The sequence below is a fragment of the Triticum urartu genome, chromosome 1A (assembly GCF_056163025.1).
Source record: "Triticum urartu cultivar PI428250 chromosome 1A, HENAU_Tu73, whole genome shotgun sequence".
NCBI lineage: Eukaryota > Viridiplantae > Streptophyta > Magnoliopsida > Poales > Poaceae > Triticum > Triticum urartu.
In genome coordinates, this window is record NC_141873.1 from 249,507,487 (window position 1) to 249,527,723 (window position 20,237).

Sequence of the window (20,237 nt, forward strand, 5' to 3'; positions counted from 1 at the left end):
GATTATGAAGGTTCTTAGCATCTCGCGAACTAAAGAACAAGGGTTTGTTCTCTTGAATATTCAAGATTCAACTGCTGCGGAATTTGTATATAACAAGGTTATCACATTGGTAGAGTAGAGATCTCGAGAATATATGCAGATTTGTAATTATTATTCTTGTCCATAAGCTCTTGGGGGGATCGGGCCTACATAGGTAGCATATATGTTTGTACACTTGCTGCCCTTCATTTCTCGAATGCAAATGTAATCTCAAATTGTCCCTTTGTATTTTATTTTGCTGTATGAAAAGTGTGAAATCCAGTTCTACTAGGACAGAAAAGCAGTCTGGTCGTTTTAATACATTATCCACATTTCTCTGGAACTCACACTTACCTTGGATTCTGCGGAAGGTGCAACTCTTTTTTTATTGAGAAAGATCCTTGAATGTATAACAAGAAAAAAAACACACACACACACATACATATATATAGGACTCATTTTCTGTACTCCTGAGAGTATGTGCTCCCATATTCAATATACCTCGTATATGCATTGACTATACCCCCTTATCATTCTCAATATACTTCATTAAATATTCTAAGATATCTCAATACGAGTTTTGTTAAAAAAATATCATTTGCGACGTACTTTTTGTAATATACCTTTTTCACGTACAAACAAATTAGTATATACATAAACCTTTGAAAATACGAGGCACACATGATTTTTTTTTCATGAAATCCATTTTAGGGTATCTAGTAATTATCAATGAAGTGTATTAAAAATAATAATAAGGTATAAAAGATTCATCTATATGGTATATGAGGAGCAAGAGTACGTACTCCCATAAGTATATTAAAAATAATAATGAGGTATATATATATATATATATATATATATATATTTCTATTTCTATTTCTATTTCTAAAGGCTCTTGATCTTATAACACTGTTGTGATCTTCTATTTCTAAAGGAGCAATGCTACAACTACGCACAACTTTTTCGGGAGGTGACATACAGGCTGATGTGGGCTGTTTTGATTCGTAATTAGGGGGAAGCGAGGCCCACACTGAAGCTCGGAGGGGGGGGGGGGGGGGGTAGTGAGGGTAGTAGGGGGGTTAGTCCTGTTAAGTCCGTAAATATCACGTGTAAGTCTACCATTTTTTTAAAGCTATTCCTAAAATCATATTTCTCAAATCATTTCGTCATGCTTCCCCAACTTAGGTATTCTAAGTGAACCGATCCAAGCTGGGCCCGGATGTTACGCCAGAAAGTGATTTTCAGCCCTCAAAATCTAAGTAAGGATTAATTTTCTAGCCTTTTATGATAAATAAATCACTTTAAGTCATAGGTATACCAACATTATCAAATTGGGATCTTGGATCTTGTAAGGAGAATTTTTTACTGCTACACATGCTCGAAGTCAAAACTCCAAACACTCAAAATTCCTCAATCTTCCACACATACATTTCTCCTTTTAGGTAAAAAGCTAGCGATACTATTAGTAAGAGACATGATTTTCAGCCCCCGGGTGCCCCTACACCCTCTATGAACAGTAAATTCAAAAAAAATTCAAAACAAAACAAAAAAAAATCTGAAACTTTGGGACATCGAACATCATGTAACTTTTGATGATCTTGCAAAGTTTTAGCTAAAAATAACATTCAAAGAGCACTCAAATAAAAAATCAAAATCATTGTTCAAACTTTATGTGCATTTTTGAGCAGTGATTTTGTTTTTTTGGAGAGGGCTCCACGAAGGTTATTTGTTGCTGAAACTTTGCAGGAACATCAAACCTTTGATAGTCTTTGATCCCTAAAAGTTTCAGCTTTTTTTATTTTCTTTTAATTTTTTATGAATTTACTGATCATGAGAGTGTAGGGGCACCCAGAGCTGTTAGACATTTCTCTATTAGTAACCATTATTTCCACGTCGCTACAGTCACAGCTATGAAAATTACAATCTTGTACTGTAGCTGGTAGCTGGTAAACTCAATCACATAGCAATGCAACAGTTGACTTCTTGGATCGTGTGCCTAATCCTACCGTCCTGCCATCCAGGGCATGTACTATCTTCTGGAAGAATTCCCACAGCCATTGTGGCAGTAATGTTGGAACATAGAAGTCATTTCCGTGGACTTCCCACCTTATAATTAAAATCTTGGTAGTACCAAGTCCGACCTTTCCAAGTTTTCCCTGCCGGCGAGTTTGAAGATGAAGACGAAGATAAACATAAATATATATCTTGAATGCCATAAGCTTTAAATATATTATTTGGATTGGTAAAATATAAATGTTAGTATTTTCATAGTATCCTAGAATTCCATGTCAACATATTCACATAAAAGTACCCCCTCTGAACTAAAACCACGACAAGAATTATGGTACAGAGGGAGTAACTATATCCATCTCAACACCCTAAAACAACATTATTATTATTTTCCAGATGAAACAACATTTATTATACTGAACATAAAATATTATGTGGTTTGAAAATTGGTGGTCAAAGTTGCTTATTAACTACTACACCCTCTGTTCACTAATGTAGGACGTTTTTGAACAGTGAACAGAGGGATTACAAAGCATCGTATATTCCTGAAGAGTGAAGACAGTTCGCTTAATTAATCTGTTACATTATGAATTCTCCATATGCATTATTCCGTGTGAATGTATCTGCAATGTCAAGAGTCAGCGATTGAGGAGGAGATTTTCTGTTGAAAAGTAAGCAGATGACTTTGATCACCTGCAGAACAAGTCCATTCGATCGCTTGTTTTGATCGTTAGCCGCAAAACGCACTAGCATTTATAAATACTGCGGCTGAACCATCCAAGCTGTGCAAAAACCAATCGCTCCCCCGAACAAAAGCAGGAGTAACAAAAGCCACCAATGGGCTCCACAAAGCTCATCGCAGCGACTCTTCTCCCCGCCTTCCTCGCCCTCCATCTACACGCCCCAGCAGCAATGGCCACCGCGGCAGGAAGCTCCAACTCCAACCTCTTCCGTGACTACATCGGCGCCCTCTACAACGGCGTCAGGTTCGCGGACGTGCCGGTCGACCCGCGCGCCCGGTTCGACTTCATCCTCGCGTTCGTCATCGACTACACCACCGCGACGGAGCCACCGTCCCCGACCAACGGCCGGTTCAACGTCTTCTGGCAGGACACGGTGCTCACCCCCGCCGCGGTCGCCGAGGTCAAGCGGCGGAACCCCAACGTGCGCGTGGCCGTCAGCCTCGGCGGCGCCACGGTCAACGGCAGGCCCGTGTTCTTCAACGTCACCTCCGGCGTTGACTCCTGGGTCCGCAACGCCGTCGACTCGCTGACCGGCATCATCCAGCGGTACGACCTGGACGGCATCGACATCGACTACGAGCAGTTCCAGGTGGACCCGGGCACCTTCGCCGAGTGCGCCGGCCGTCTCGTGGCGGCGCTCAAGAGCAGCGGCATCATCAGGTTCGCGTCCATCGCGCCGTACGGCAACGCCGACGTGCAGCGCTACTACAGGACGCTGTGGGCGGCGCACGGGGCCGCCATAGACTACGTCAACTTCCAGTTCTACGCCTACGGCGCAAGCACCACCGCGGCGAAGTACGTCAGCCTCTTCGACGAGCAGATCGCCAACTACCCTGGAGCCAACATCCTGGCCAGCTTCACCACGGCGGCGACGAACACCTCGGTGCCGGTCGACACCGCGCTCAGTGCTTGCCGGACTCTGCAGGGGCAGGGCAAGCTCTACGGCATCTTTGTCTGGGCTGCAGACCATTCCCGGAACCAAGGATTCAAGTATGAGACACAGTCGCAGGCCCTGTTGACTGATGCCACCACTTACTAGTTACCCACAGCTTCTTGGTTTGCGTATATCGATTTTTTAGAGAAATCATATGGAATAAAATGAGCATCCGATTTTAATTGTTGGTTGACTGCACCCTATTAGGCTTAAAATTATTGGAAAATGTACGTAATATTTACATTTGAGATTTATTTATAGCACATTCTCAACATATCCATAACTTTCTAGCCCTTCCTCTAAACTTTCCTTTTGCAAGAGAAACTTCCAATCTATTCTTCGACCCTTAAGGTAGTATAAAAAACACAGAAATAAAAAATACATTCAGGTTCGTAAACCACCTAGTGATGACTATAAGCACTGGAGCTAGCTGAAGGCGCGCCGCCGTCATCACCCTCCCTCGTCGAAGACGAGCAAACCTTGTTGTAGTAAACAGTCGAGAAGTTGTCGTGCTAAGACCCGATGGGACCAACGCATCAGAACAACAATCGTCGCCGATGAAGAGAAGCGTAGATTGGAAGGATCCAACCTGTAGACAGACGAACGAAAACCGGATCCACGTAGATCCACCGAAGACAAACGCCGAACGAATTCCATGAGATCCGCCGGAGATAAACCTTCATACGCCCCCTGACGATGCTAGAAACACCATCAGAACTAGGGCTAGGCAGGAAAGACCTTATTCCACCTACAGAGAGTTGCCGCCGCCTCGCATCTCTAAGCAGGACACAAATCCTAACAAAACTCAAAAAACATAAAAAGGGGGATTTGTGATTATTTGCCACAACTTACTTTGGACTTTGATATTTTTCTGGTGCCACCCTTTACTTGGAACTTTGATAATTTGCTATCTGTCGGTTGGGCCCCATAGGAAAAGTCCAAAATACCCTTGCCGTTCGATTGACCAGGACGGGAGAGAAGTTCTCGGTCGTCATTCTCATCCCCTTCTTTCGCCCGCAGAGATGGCAGGAGATGGCGGCGGCTCCTCGACGACGACTCACGCTTGCACCTCTACCATGAGGCACCACACTGGATCCGCGGGTGCGCCTCTCCTGATCCTTCGCCGCCGCGCGCTGCCTGCCCAACGCGCGTACTGGACGTGGCTCACGCTGCCACCGGGTGCGTAGCAGACTATTGCCTGGGCTGGTCGGGGGCCCGTGCTAGTGCGGAGCGACGACGGTCGTGAGCAGCAGACAGCGGTGTTGGGGGGAAGAAAGGGGCACCGGCCAGGAGCAGCGGGGTGGCGTGCGGGGACTCCGCCTATGGGAAGCAGCAGGAGTGGCGGGGTAGCGGTGGCGGCGGGGTTCATCGCTGGAGCTGCGCGCGGTGGCCGCAATGACCAAGCTCGACCTGTAGCCGAGCTACTGCGGCCGGTGAGATGGCGCTGCGCATGGCGGACCCAACGACCAGGCACGGCGGGCACGTCCACAACGAGCTGCTACACCTGCGCGGTGGGCATCGGCATGGCGGACGAGTTGCTACACCTGCACGGACACAATGGCCAGGCGCGGCGGGCATGTCCGGGCTGTAACCCATCGGCATTCAGGGAGTAAATTGCACGCAACCACCATTTTGAAGGCTAGATTTGCAAAAAACACTACGTTACATTTTTCTTTGCAAAAAACACCATATCTACTGTAATCATTTTGCAAAAACCACTGATCGGCGGATTAGAACGCTTTAAGTATGTTTATGATAGGTGGGTCCTGATTTTGCTGACGTGGCATAACAGCTCGGCCGAGACGGCGTCACGCCAGAGACGGGCCCACTTGTTAGCTGGATCTTCTTCTTCGATTCTTCTCTTCCTCTCACCCGAAATTACTCCCTTTCTCGATCCCGTTTCTCATGGTGGAACGCACGCTCGACTGTACCAAGAAGACGACGAGGCGTGCGGCGTGCGAGCGTGAGCCGAAGAAGAAGTTGAGGCCGCCGGGAGCCGAGGCGACGCGGATGGCGAGCGCAGTTTGGCCATGCTTGAAGAGGAGCTGCGAGGAAGGTGCGGCGGTGTGGAACGTGCTGGCGGAACTGGACGAGGGCGGCCCACTGGTCGGGCTTGGCTGGGCGCGGGCGCACGAGTCACAGAAGCGGTCGTGGACGGCGAACTCGACGGGGTGGGTCTGCTCGAGGACGATGTCGTTGAGGACCTCGCTGCGGAGGCGGAGCTTGAGGCGGAGGCGCTTGGAGTGGGGCTCGGAGAAGACGAACTCGACGCCGGAGAGCGAGATCCGTAGGCGAGCGAGCGGGTGCTCGGGGGACTCCGGGCCGGCACGGAGCCAGGAGCGCTGCGGCTGGAGGTAGGAGAAGCAGTCGGGGCAGCAGCCGGCGGCGGCGTTACGCGGGACGCCCTGGGTGATGTCAACGCGCGCCTGAAGGCAGCAGGCATACATGTTGGCCGGGTTGGGCTGCATGGAGACGCTGCGGATGCAGCTGAATCGGATCGACTGTTATGCCCTCGTCGTGCTTGGTAGCCCATGGAGCTGATTGCTTTTCTGATTTTGATTGAGGCGCTTTCATGTAAAATTGCAGGGACTAGTTTGTAAATCTAGTCAAATTCTTGATCTAACGCCGTCTCGGCCGAGCCGTTATGCCATGTCAGCAAAATCAGAACCCACATGTCATAAACGTACTTAAAGCGTTCTAATCCGCCGATCAGTGGTTTTTGCAAAATGATTACGGTAGACACGGTGTTTTTTGCAAAAAATGTAACGTAGTGTTTTCTGCAAACCTAGCCTTCAAAGTAGTGGTTTCATGCAATTTACTCGCATCTAGGCGAGGAGGGGAGCGGTCGAGGCCGAGCTTGACGTACCAGCATGAGGAGCGGCGGTGACTCGAGCGGCTGCTCCTACCAGTGCACGTGCTCTGTTGTTGGCTGGGTTGTGACCATGATGCTTTGTGAAGCTGCTGTTGTGTGCTGCCGCCGTCGCTGCTATGTGCTGCTGCGTTGTGTTGGTCCACCTCAAGGTGAGCGCGAGACGCCGGGAGCAGCAAAGGCCTCCAGGGAGCAGCAGGGGATACGGCGGCGGGCTAGCAGGGGCCACCGGAGAGCAGTAGGGGCGACGGCGGCGGTGGCGGGACAGCTGGGGCGGCGGCCGTGTTATGAGCTAGGATTCATGCCGATTTGGAAGGAGCTTGTGCTATGTTTTAGTCAAACAGGTAAAAGGGTATAATTGGCCTATGCTTTGTGCACTTATTCTGTGCATTATTTGCAAAGATTATTTTTGTATTAGAAAGTGGCACTACTGCAGGATGCTGCTAACACGACACTATGATCAGAGACCCTTCGACGAAACTGTGTGCGATGCCATAATCACAAACGATGGTGTAAAAAACCGTCAAAAAAGGTGCAAACCATTTGCGATGGCGGAGCCATCAAACACGGTTCAGATTTTAGTTGCGTGTGCGATGCAGGGCATACAGTTCAGTTCAGTTAACTGTTTGCGATGAGGAGGAACAAAAGAAATGGGCAGCTAAATGGAGGTGTGTGCGATATACAGCATATGGTTCACTCGGATGAATTGTTTGTGATTAGGCAACATAAAAGAAACGGTCAGCCAGATGAAGGTGTGTGTGATATACGACATGCGGTTCACTCGGATGACCTGTTTGCGTTGAGACATGAGAACAGAAACAGTTCAACTTAACAAGATGTGGTGATACGCGGCAAACAGGTCTGTAATTAGAAATGTGTGTGAAGACCGATAATAACACAGACAGTTGCTGCTAATAAGACGTGTGTGTTGTGTGATGGGATTGTATACAGAACAACAACAACAACAACAACAACAACACACACACACACACACACACTTATAAGGACATGCTTGCATAACCAAATTAAACATCCATTTACATAGGTGGCTACTACAACCATGGCATTTGCACACATCAAAGTAAACTATTACATGCATAATTACATAGGTGGCTACTACACACATGACATTTCCATACAGCAATAAAGTAAACTATATATTACATGCATGATTAACTAGCATAAACGATCATCTGATCATCATCTACTTCTTGTGACGCTTGCTCTGCTTGTGGCTCGATCCGGGCTTGCCGATTTGGGTAACGAGGCACTTCCTCATGTCAACGATCCGCCTGTGCATCTCGTAGCATGTGTACACGCTCTTGGCCGCGAACCTGAGGTGAGGTTCATCTAGTTGCGTCATCCAGGCCCTATGCCAGAGGACTTGTTCTCTGGGCATCCTGCTTCATCTTTTCGTAGTAGGGGTCGATGATGGCCGAGGCGAGTTCGACCAGGGAGTCCTTCGTGCTGCCTCAGACCCTATAGTGGTCACGGATTTCGACAAGGTTCTTGCAGGCCAAGCCCGTAACACTGAGCGCGTTTACATCATCGGTGGTTTCCACCATTGTGAACTTGTAGTCGGTGCTGTTGAAAAACCTATTGAAACGGTTGCAAGGCCCTGTGGCCATGCAGTAGTGGTAGATGAGGACATGATGGCGCACGCACAATTAGGCGACGACAACCTTCTAATCTATGTCGGGACGACCGGCGGTGTAGTGGAGGTCGATGCCGACCACCTTGTACTTGTAGCGAGCAAGCAACTGCTCAACGTTGTTGATGTAGTCGTCCACCACGGCTGGGTCGATGGTGTACACCACCGAGAGATCTGTCTCCCTCGCGTGGGTCTCCACTCTATCCTCGCCGAACTCCATTGGAGTGCCGCTGGACATCCCCTCTCTATGTGTCGTCATGGGTGTGCTTGTTGTGTTGTGGGGCGCGATCGAAAGGTTGAAGAGACTAAGGTTATAATGGCCGCGGGAATTAAAGGGGAAGCCGAACGGCCAGGAATATCGGCAAGCCCTGATGGCAGTTCTAATTTGCAGCGTGTAACTCCATTGTGCCGCACGTAACTGCATCTTACTGAGCGCGCTCGGCAGAGGAGAGACTGCCAGAAATAGCACAAAGCCCCTTCGTGGTAGTATTAGTATTTAGGGGCTATTTTGTTCAGTTCATCTGATTATAAACGTGTGGTCGAACTATACAACATACTTAAAATTAGCTAGTATATCTAGTTGAACTAGCTATTTCAGTACGTGGTTGGCAATAATTGGGGAAAAGTTTCACCGGTTTAGCTGTCGATTTGAATTATTTTTATAAATTAAGAACGAATGCTTAATCTATAAATAAAATCTATGCTTAATTACTGAATTTTAGTTGCAAAAATTAGATAGTGCTAGTGATTTCTAGCTGCATATTTTGACAAATCGCAGTGTTACAAGGATTGACAAATGGTAACGTTACTCAACAAATGTAAATCTTTCCAGTTTGACAATTGGCAACATACCCAATATGACAGATGCAAATCTTACCAAATTGTTTGTACGTGGTTGCACACGGGTCATCCAAAACAACCGTTTGCGTTGAAGGGATGCACAAATCCTGCGCTGTGGGTTTTCCCTCGACTTAAGGGGAAAGACCATAGCTCTCATTTTGCATATGGGTGTTCTATCTAAAACGTTTGCGATCAAGAGCTGCATAAATCCTACTCGACACATTTTCTCTTGGCTTCCTGGGGAAGCTACCGTTTGCGATTAGCGTTTTATATTTAAAAATAATATTAAACAATGGCTTGGGCGCCATTAATGTAGAGGATGCGAGCAAGGCAGGTGGCCATGAAAGTCAAAGGGCCCGCTTCCCGGTGAGTCTACGCGGCGTATAGCTTGCACGGTTCTCGGTGAGCCTCCGCATTGGAGTACAGCTCACATGCCTTCCATTTAGTCAAGCACTCAAGCACCTGTCCGACGGCACCTCCTAGCCATTAAAAGAGTGAGGCATGGCGTCACGTGAATGGTTAACAGAACACACACAATTCAAATTATACAAAACGTTAGAGATGTTACAGTGGTTAACAAAACAAACACTATTTGTTTCAAAATGCCTTTGTTGGCTGTTATTCGAGTGCGCCTTCTCTTAAAATGGACACGAAAAATACCACAGCATGTCGGGTGCCATTCCATTATAGCATGCCAAGTATCATGAATTTCAGATGAGTTTTGGATTTACTAGAATCTAAAAACAAAGTATCTCAACGTTTTTTGGCAATCAATAGTGTCCCGGTGTTTGAAATTCATTTCCATTTCTTGCATGGGACCTAAGCATGCCCCGAAGGACACATATTTGATTTTTCAACCAATTTATATGCACTAGAGCTTGTGCATGTAGTTCAAATTTGAATTATGCACATGAAATGCCTAGAAAATCCAGTAAATGTATAAAAATGTCCAAACAAACCCCGAAAAATTCCAAAAGTAAACACAACACTCCTGTTGTTCTATGTTGACACTAGAAAATTTTTGAAAGCAATAAGAGGCAACGGATATCGTTTCATCCTCAAAGGTGGCACGTTCCCTACCGAAACCATCACGCTTGTTGTGAGAAGCTAATGTTTGTGAGAAGTTTATACCCAAACCTGCCCCAAATGGAACAAAATTTTTACCACGGTATGTTGATGCTGCTCCATCATATCATTCCAAGTGTCATGAATTTCATACGAATTTTGGATTTACTAGAATTTAAAAGTCAGGTATCTCAATGTTTGCGACCGAGTGACGGTGGCAGGGTGTTTGAAATCCATTCCCATTTCTTGCATGGGACCTAAGCATGCAACCAAGGACACATATTTGTTTTTTCAACCAGTTTATATGCACTTGGGAAATGTGCATGTAGTTCAAATTTGAATTATGCGCATAAAATGCGTGGAAAACCCAGTTAATGTATAAAAATGTCCAAACGAACCCCAAAAAATTCCAAAATTGAACACAACACTCCCGTTGTTCTATGTTGACACTCGATTTTTTTTGAAAGCAATAAGAGGCAACGGATATTGTTTCATCCCCGAAGGTGACACGTTCCCTACCGAAACCATCACGCTTGTTGTGAGAAGCTCTGGTCTATGAGAAGCTTATACCCAAATCTGCCCTAAATGGGACAAATTTTTTATCACGGCATGTTGATGCTGCTCCATGATAGCATGCCAAGTTTCATGAATTTTAGACCACCTTTGGATTTACTAGAATTTAAAAGCCAGGTATCTCAATGTTTGCGGCCGAGTGATGGTGGTAGGGTGTTTGAAATTCATTCCCATTTCTTGCATGGGACCTAAGCATGCAACCAAGGACACATATTTGATTTTTCAACCAGTTTATATGCACTGGAGAATGTGCATGTAGTTCAAATTTGAATTATGCACATAAAATGCATGGGAAACCCAGTTAATGTATAAAAATGTCCAAATGAACCACGAAAAATTCCAAAATTAAACACAACACTCCTGTTGTTGTATGTTGACACTCGGATTTTTTTGAAAGCAATAAGAGGAAACAGATATCGTTTCGTCCCCAAAGGTGGCACGTTCCCTATCGAAACCATCACGCTTGTTGTGAGAAGCTCTGATTTATGAGAAGTTTATACTCAAACCTGCCCCGAATGGGACAAAAATTTTATCACGGCATGTTGATGCCGCTCCATGATAGCATGCCAAGTTCCATGAATTTCATATGATTTTTGGATTTACTAGAATTTAAAAACCAGATATCACAATGTTTGCGGCCGAGTGACGGTGGCAGGGTGTTTGAAATTCATTCCCATTTCTTGCATGGGACCTAAGCATGCAACCAAGGACACATATTTGATTTTTCAACCAGTTTATATGCACTGGAGAATGTGCATGTAGTTCAAATTTGAATTATGCACATAAAATGCCTGAGAAACCCAGTTAATGTATAAAAATATCCAAACGAACCCCGAAAAATTCCAAAATTAAACACACCACTCATGTTGTTCTATTTTGACACTTGAATTTTCTTGAAATCAATAAGAGGCAATGGATATCATTTCGTCCACAAAGGTGGCACGTTCCCTACCGAAACCATCACGCTTATTGTGAGAAGCTCTGGTTTGTGAGAAGCTTATACCCAAACTTGCCCCAAATGGGACATTTTTTTTACCATGGCATGTTGATGCCGCTCCATGATAGCATGCCAAGTTTCATGAATTTCAGACGAGTTTTGGATATACTAGAATTTAAAAACCAGGTATCTCAATGTTTGCGGCCGAGTGACGGTGGCAGGGTGTTTGAAATTCATTCTAATTTCTTGCATGGGACCTAAGCATACAACCAAGGACACCGATTTGATACTTCAACCAGTTTATATGCACTGGAGAATTTGCATGTAGTTCAAATTTGAATTATGCACATAAAATGCCTGGGAAACCCAGTTAATGTATAAAAATGTCCAAATGAACCCCGAAAAATTCTAAAATTAAACACAACAATATTGTTGTTCTATGTTGACACTTGAATTTTTTGAAAGCAATAAGAGGCAACGGATATCGTTTCGTCCCAAAAGGTGGCACGTTCCCTACCGAAACCATCACGGTTGTTATGAGAAGCTCTGGTTTATGAGAAGCTTATACCCAAACCTGCCCCAAATGGGACAAATTTTTTACCACAACATGTTGATGCCGCTCCATGATAGCATGCCAAGTTTCATGAATTTCAAACGAGTTTTGAATTTACTAGAATTTAAAAACCAGGTATCTCAATGTTTGCGGCCGAGTGACGGTGGCAGGGTGTGTGACATTCATTCCTATTTCTTGCATGGGACCTAAGCATGCAACCAAGGACACAGATTTGATTTTTCAACCCGTTTATATGCACTGGAGCATTTGCATGTAGTTCAAATTAGAATTATGCACCTGAATGCCTACAAAGCCAAGTTAATGTATAAAAATGTCCAAACGAATGCTGAATAATTCCAATTTTTTTACGACACACCTATAGTTGCATGTTCACTACAGATAAAAGTTCTAGCAATTCAAACACCATCCTTTGTAGTTGTGACCCCATTACGCAATTCAGATCAAGACAATAAATCAAGTAGATCACACACAGTTTATTATCACCAACCGTGTGAGACGCAACACAAAATATCTTGGAGCACCGTGGGTGTATACTACGCCTATGGCTTACGAGAGAAGGTGCGTCGGCTACAGTCCACAGCCGACGTTTCAAGCACACTAGCTCACTCCCCAAATATCATTTCACTATTCATTCGTCATCGGTGAAAGATGGGGACGAGACCCACGTCGTGAGGGCAACTTTGGCGGTCCACTCCGACGAGAGCGCAACCGCAGCCGCCAGGCGCATTCTAAGAAGCTTCGTGGGGGCGACCACAGTCTGCGTCCGGGCGACCAAGGCAGCCCAAATGGCCGCTGTTGCTTCTTAGGCGGCGGCAGAAACATCTGCCTCGGGGATAGCAACTGGCAAGAGTGGCACAACAGCTGTCCGTTCTGCAGCGGCGGCCTTAGCCCTGATGAAGGCCGCCCACTACCATGTCGAGGCCGTCCACGCCCAGCTCGTGGCGGTCACCGCACAAATCGAACAAAGCTTCTCCGACAACGGTCGACAACCCACGACCGAAGAGTTGGAAATCGCCGAGAGAGTTCGAGAAGCCGCCCGTTCCTGCGCGGCATACCTTGCCACGACGGAGATCGCTAGAGCCCAGATAGCGGCCTCCCACACCCAGCTCATGGCGGCCTATTTCAAAGATATGGCGGATGCGGATGGCGAGATGCTTGTCGAGTATGGTGCAATTGATGCCATGGAGCCCCTTCCCCAGGAGACCGTCAGACGCGAGCTGGACATGGAGGCAGCGGCGGAGATCAACGAGCACCAGCCGTAGTAGTACTCTTTGTTTTGTTTAATTAAGAGCGCCGGTCTTTAATTTGTTAGAGTAATGTTTAGGTCAGCTAGTTCTGTTTAATTGTTGAACTTGCTCGATTAAGAAGTTAGTCTCCTTTGTGTACCCAAATTATGCAGTGACGTGGATGACTACTATAACCAGGGAAATTAAAACCAAAATTTTTGACGTTCAAACTCAACACACACGGGTTAAGCTATTTGAATCGTTTGTGATGTTCACATATCGTACACAGTTCTGAATAAGGAACCGTGTCTGATGACACCTTGCGCGCTAGTTTTTTCGCTGAAGCGATTCCAAATTTTCGGCTTCCGCGGAAATATCTACCTCCCTGCCCCTCGCCCTTACCAAAATCCACATTTCCCCTGTTTCCGCCTTCCTTTCCAAGTTGAAACCTTAACTCCTTGTTTGCAGCGCCGCCTCCTCATCGGCGACCCTCCTCCACGCTGCTCGGCCTCGCCTATCCAGGTAGGTAATGTTGGGGAACGTAGTAATTTCAAAAAATTTCCTACGCACACGCAAGATCATGGTGATGCATAGCAACGAGAGGGGAGTGTGATCTACGTACCCTTTGTAGATCGACAACGGAAGCGTTTGGTTGATGTAGTCATACGTCTTCACGGCCCGACCAATCAAGCACCGAAACTACGGCACCTCCGAGTTTTAGCACACGTTCAGCTCGATGACGATCCCCGGACTCCGATCCAGCAAAGTGTCGGGGAAGAGTTCCGTCAGCACGACGGCGTGGTGACGATCTTGATGTACTACTGCTGCAGGGCTTCGCCTAAGCACCGCTACAATATTATCGAGGATTATGGTGGCTGGGGGCGCCGCACACGGCTAAGAATAAGATCACGTGGATCAACTTGTGTCTCTCTGGGGTGCCCCTGCCTCCGTATATAAAGGACCAAGAAGGGAAGGCCGGCCGGCCACATATGGCGCGCCAGGAGGAGTCCTACTCCCTCCGGGAGTAGGACTTCTCCCCCAATCCTTGTTGGAATAGGATTCATGAGGTGGAAAAGAGAGAGAGAGAGAAGGAGGAGGGCGCCGGCCCCCTCTCTCCTTGTCCTATTCGGACTAGGGGGGAGGGGCGCGCGGCCCAAGCCCTGGCTGCCTCTCCTCTTCTTCCACTATGGCCCATTAAGGCCCATATAGCTCCCGGGGGGTTCCGGTAACCTCCCGGTACTCCGGTAAAATCCCGATTTCACCAGAACACTTCCGATATCCAAACATAGGCTTCCAATATATCAATCTTTATGTCTCGGCCATTTCGAGACTCCTCGTCATGTCCGTGATCACATCCGGGACTCCGAACAACCTTCGGTACATCAAAATGCATAAACTCATAATATAACTGTCATCGTAACCTTAAGCGTGCGGACCCTACGGGTTCGAGAACAATGTAGACATGACCGAGACATGTCTCCGGTCAATAACCAATAGCGGGACCTGGATGCCCATATTGGATCCTACATATTCTACGAAGATCTTTATCGGTCAGACCGCATAACAACATACGTTGTTCCCTTTGTCATCGGTATGTTACTTGCCCGAGATTCGATCGTCGGCATTCCAAATACCTAGTTCAATCTCGTTACCGGCAAGTCTCTTTACTCGTTCTGTAATACATCATCCCGCAACTAACTCATTAGTTGCAATGCTTGCAAGGCTTAAGTGATGTGCATTACCGAGAGGGCCCAGAGATACCTCTCCGACAATCGGAGTGACAAATCCTAATCTCGAAATACGCCAACCCAACCTTTACCTTTGGAGACACCTGTAGAGCTCCTTTATAATCACCCAGTTACGTTGTGACGTTTGGTAGCACACAAAGTGTTCCTCCGGCAAATGGGAGTTGCATAATCTCATAGTCATAGGAACATGTATAGTCATGAAGAAAGCAATAGCAACATACTAAACGATCGGGTGCTAAGCTAATGGAATGGGTCATGTCAATCAGATCATTCACTTAATGATGTGATCCCGTTAATCAAATAACAACCACTTGTTCATGGTTAGGAAACATAACCATCTTTGATTAACGAGCTAGTCAAGTAGAGGCATACTAGTGACACTTTGTTTGTCTATGTATTCACACATGTATTATGTTTCCGGTTAATACAATTCTAGCATGAATAATAAACATTTATCATGATTATAAGGAAATAAATAATAACTTTATTATTGCCTCTAGGGCATATTTCCTTCAGTCTCCCACTTGCACTAGAGTCAATAATCTAGATTACACAGTAATGATTCTAACACCCATGGAGCCTTGGTGCTGATCATGTTTTGCTCGTGGAAGAGGCTTAGTCAATGGGTCTACAATATTCAGATCCGTATGTATCTTGCAAATCTCTATGTCTCCCACCTGGACTAGATCCCGGATGGAATTGAAGCGTCTCTTGATGTGCTTGGTTCTCTTGTGAAATCTGGATTCCTTTGCCAAGGCAATTGCACCAGTATTGTCACAAAAGATTTTCATTGGACCCGATGCACTACGTATGACACCTAGATCGAATATGAACTCCTTCATCCAGACTCCTTCATTTGCCGCTTCCGAAGCAGCTATGTACTCCGCTTCACATGTAGATCCCGCTACAATGCTTTGTTTAGAACTGCACCAACTGACAGCTCCACCGTTTAATGTAAACACGTATCCGGTTTACGATTTAGAATCATCCGGATCAGTGTCAAAGCTTGCATCAACGTAACCTTTTACGATGAGCTCTTTGTCACCTCCATATATGAGAAACATATCCTTAGTCCTTTTCAGGTATTTCAGGATGTTCTTGACCGCTGTCCAGTGATCCACTCCTGGATTACTTTGGTACCTCATTGCTAGACTTATAGCAAGGCACACATCATGTCTGGTACACAGCATTGCATACATGATAGATCCTATGGCTGATGCATAGGGAACATCTTTCATATTCTCTCTATCTTCTGCAGTGGTCGGGCATTGAGTCTTACTCAACTGCACACCTTGTAACACAAGCAAGAACCCTTTCTTTGCTTGATCCATTTTGAACTTTTTCAAAACTTTGTCAAGGTATGTGGTTTGTGAAAGTCCAATTAAGCGTCTTGATCTATCTCTATAGATCTTAATACCTAATATGTAAGCAGCTTCACCGAGGTCTTTCATTGAAAAACTCTTATTCAAGTATCTCTTTATGCTATCCAGAAATTCTACATCATTTCCAATTAGCAATATGTCATCCACATATAATATTAGAAATGCTACAGAGCTCCCACTCACTTTCTTGTAAATACAGGCTTCTCCAAAAGTTTGTATAAAACCAAATGCTTTGATCACACTATCAAAACGTTTATTCCAACTCCGAGAGGCTTGCACCAGTCCATAAATGGATCGCTGGAGCTTGCACACTTTGTTAGCTCCCTTTGGATCGACAAAACCTTCTGGTTGCATCATATACAACTCTTCTTCCAGAAATCCATTCAGGAATGCAGTTTTGACATCCATCTGCCAAATTTCATAATCATAAAATGCGGCAATTGCTAACATGATTCGGACAGACTTAAGCATCGCTACGGGTGAGAAGGTCTCATCGTAGTCAATCCCTTGAACTTGCCAAAAACCTTTTGCGACAAGTCGAGCTTTGTAGACAGTAATATTATCGTCGGCGTCAGTCTTCTTCTTGAAGATCCATTTATTCTCAATTGCTTGCCGATCATCGGGCAAGTCAACCAAAGTCCATACTTTGTTCTCATACATGGATCCCATCTCAGATTTCATGGCTTCAAGCCACTTTGCGGAATCTGGGCTCACCATCGCTTCTTCATAGTTCGTAGGTTCATCATGATCTAGTAGCATGACTTCCAGAACAGGATTACCGTACCACTCTGGCGCGGATCTTACTCTGGTTGATCTACGAGGTTCAGTAGTATCTTGTTCTGAAGTTTCACGATCATTATCATTAGCTTCCTCACTAACTGGTGTAGGTGTCACTGAAACAGTTTTCTGTGATGCACTACTTTCCAATAAGGGAGCAGGTACAGTTACCTCGTCAAGTTCTACTTTCCTCCCACTCACTTCTTTCGATAGAAACTCCTTCTCCAGAAAGTTTCTGAATTTAGCGACAAAAGTCTTGCCTTCGGATCTGTGATAGAAGGTGTATCCAATAGTCTCCTTTGGATATCCTATGAAGACACATTTCTCCGATTTGGGTTCGAGCTTATCAGGTTGAAGCTTTTTTACATAAGCATCGCAGCCCCAAACTTTCAGAAACGACAACTTTGGTTTCTTGCCAAACCACAGTTCATAAGGTGTCGTCTCAACGGATTTTGATGGTGCCCTATTTAACGTGAATGCGGCCGTCTCTAGAGCGTATCCCCAAAACGATAGCGGTAAATCAGTAAGAGACATATAGATCGCACCATATCTAGTAAAGTATGATTACGACATTCGGACACGCCATTACGCTGTGGTGTTCCGGGTGGCGTGAGTTGCGAAACTATTCCACATTGTTTCAAATGTACACCAAACTCGTAACTCAAATATTCTCCTCCACGATCAAATCGTAGAAATTTTATTTTCTTGTTACGATGATTTTCAACTTCACTCTGAAATTCTTTGAACTTTTCAAATGTTTCAGACTTATGTTTCATTAAGTAGATATACCCATATCTGCTTAAGTCATCTGTGAAGGTGAGAAAATAAAGATATCCACCACGAGCCTCAATATTCATCGGGCCACATACATCTGTATGTATGATTTCCAACAAATTTGTTGCTCTCTCCATAGTACCGGAGAACGGTGTTTTAGTCATCTTGCCCATGAGGCATGGTTCGCAAGTACCAAGTGATTCATAATCAAGTGATTCCAAAAGTCCATCAGTATGGAGTTTCTTCATGCGCTTTACACCGATATGACCTAAACGGCAGTGCCACAAATAAGTTGCACTATCATTATCAACTCTGCATCTTTTGGCTTCAACACTATGAATATGTGTGTTACTACTATCGAGATTTAATAAAAATAGACCACTCTTCAAGGGTGCATGACCATAAAAGATATTACTCATATAAATAGAACAACCATTATTCTCTGATTTAAATGAATAACCGTCTCGCATCAAACAAGATCCAGATATAATGTTCATGCTTAACGATGGCACCAAATAACAATTATTTAGGTCTAATATTAATCCTGAAGGTAGATGTAGAGGTAGCGTGCCGACTGCGATCACATCGACTTTGGAACCGTTTCCCACGCGCATCGTCACCTCGTCCTTAGCCAATCTTAGCTTAATCCGTAGTCCCTGTTTCGAGTTGCAAATATTAGCAACAGAACCAGTATCAAATACCCAGGTGCTACTGCGAGCATTAGTAAGGTACACATCAATAACATGTATATCACATATACCTTTGTTCACCTTGCCATCCTTCTTATCCGCCAAATACTTGGGGCAGTTCCGCTTCCAGTGACCAGTCTGCTTGCAGTAAAAGCACTCAGTTTCAGGCTTAGGTCCAGGTTTGGGTTTCTTCTCTTGAGTAGCAACTTGCTTGCTGTTCTTTTTGAAGTTCCCCTTCTTCTTCCCTTTGCCCTTTTCTTGAAACTAGTGGTCTTGTTGACCATCAACACTTGATGCTCCTTCTTGATTTCTACCTCCGCAGCTTTTAGCATTGTGAAGAGCTCGGGAATAGTCTTGTTCATCCCTTGCATATTATAGTTCATCACGAAGCTCTTGTAGCTTGGTGGCAGTGATTGGAGAATTCTGTCAATGACGCAATCATCTGGAAGATTAACTCCCAATTGAATCAAGTGATTATTATACCCAGACATTTTGAGTATATGCTCACTGACAGAACTGTTCTCCTCCATCTTGCAGCTATAGAACTTATTGGAGACTTCATATCACTCAATCCGGGCATTTCTTGAAATATTAACTTCAACTCCCGGAACATCTCATATGCTCCATGACGTTCAAAACGTCGTTGAAGTCCCGATTCTAAGCCGTAAAGCATGGCACACTGAACTATTGAGTAGTCATCAGCTTTGCTCTGCCAGACGTTCATAACATCCGGCGTTGCTCCTGCAGCAGGCCTGGCACCCAGCGGTGCTTCCAGGACGTAATTCTTCTGTGCAGCAATGAGGATAATCCTCAAGTTACGGACCCAGTCCGTGTAATTGCTACCATCATCTTTCAACTTTGCTTTCTCAAGGAACGCATTAAAATTCAACGGAACAACAGCACGAGCCATCTATCTACAAACAAGCATAAACAAGCAAGATACTTATCAGGTACTAAGTTTCATGATAAATTTAAGTTCAGTTAATTTACTTAAAGAACTCCCACTTAGATAGACATCCCCCTAATCCTCTAAGTGATTACGTGATCCAAATCAACTAAACCATGTCCGATCATCACGTGAGATGGAGTAGTTTCATTGGTGAACATCATTATGTTGATCATATCTACGATATGATTCACGCTCGACCTTTCGATATCCATGTTCTGAGGCCATATCTGTATATGCTTGGCTCGTCAAGTATAACCTGAGTATTCCGCGTGTGCAACTGTTTTGCACCCGTTGTATTTGAACGTAGAACCTATCACACCCGATCATCACGTGGTGTCTCAGCACGAAGAACTTTCGCAACGGTGCATACTCAGGGAGAACACTTCTTGATAATTAGTGAGAGATCATCTTAAAATGTTACCGTCAATCAAAGCAAGATAAGATGCATAAAAGATAAACATCACATGCAATCAATATA

General features: G+C 45.1%; 3 protein-coding genes across 5 annotated transcripts in view; 2 read left to right on the forward strand and 1 right to left on the reverse strand.

Moving 5' to 3' along the window:
* LOC125506089 (ABC transporter G family member 25) overlaps positions 1-309 on the forward strand; it is a 36,454-nt gene extending 36,145 nt beyond the window's left edge. For all 3 annotated transcript variants that reach the window (XM_048670967.2, XM_087517893.1, XM_048670974.2), the window contains one exon: positions 11-309. The gene's annotated coding sequence lies outside the window, so the exon portion shown is untranslated. The remainder of the gene's footprint in view (positions 1-10) is intronic.
* A 2,493-nt stretch (positions 310-2,802) lies between these two features.
* On the forward strand, positions 2,803-3,887 carry LOC125528653 (chitinase 2-like). The gene has a single exon (XM_048693125.2). It carries the CDS (start codon positions 2,866-2,868, stop codon positions 3,808-3,810), a length of 945 nt encoding a protein of 314 aa, XP_048549082.1. The 5' UTR covers positions 2,803-2,865; the 3' UTR covers positions 3,811-3,887.
* Positions 3,888-5,573: 1,686 nt separating this feature from the next.
* On the reverse strand, positions 5,574-6,173 carry LOC147990731 (uncharacterized). The gene has a single exon (XM_087538371.1). It carries the CDS (start codon positions 6,171-6,173, stop codon positions 5,574-5,576), a length of 600 nt encoding a protein of 199 aa, XP_087394497.1.
* Between the last annotated feature and the right edge of the window lie 14,064 nt (positions 6,174-20,237).

What these genes read in the sequence shown, in the direction of transcription:
- LOC125528653 (XM_048693125.2), top strand. Translation starts at nt 2,866, where the DNA reads ATGGGCTCCACAAAGCTCATCGCAGCGACTCTTCTCCCCGCCTTCCTC.
- LOC147990731 (XM_087538371.1), bottom strand. Translation starts at nt 6,173, where the DNA reads ATGCAGCCCAACCCGGCCAACATGTATGCCTGCTGCCTTCAGGCGCGC.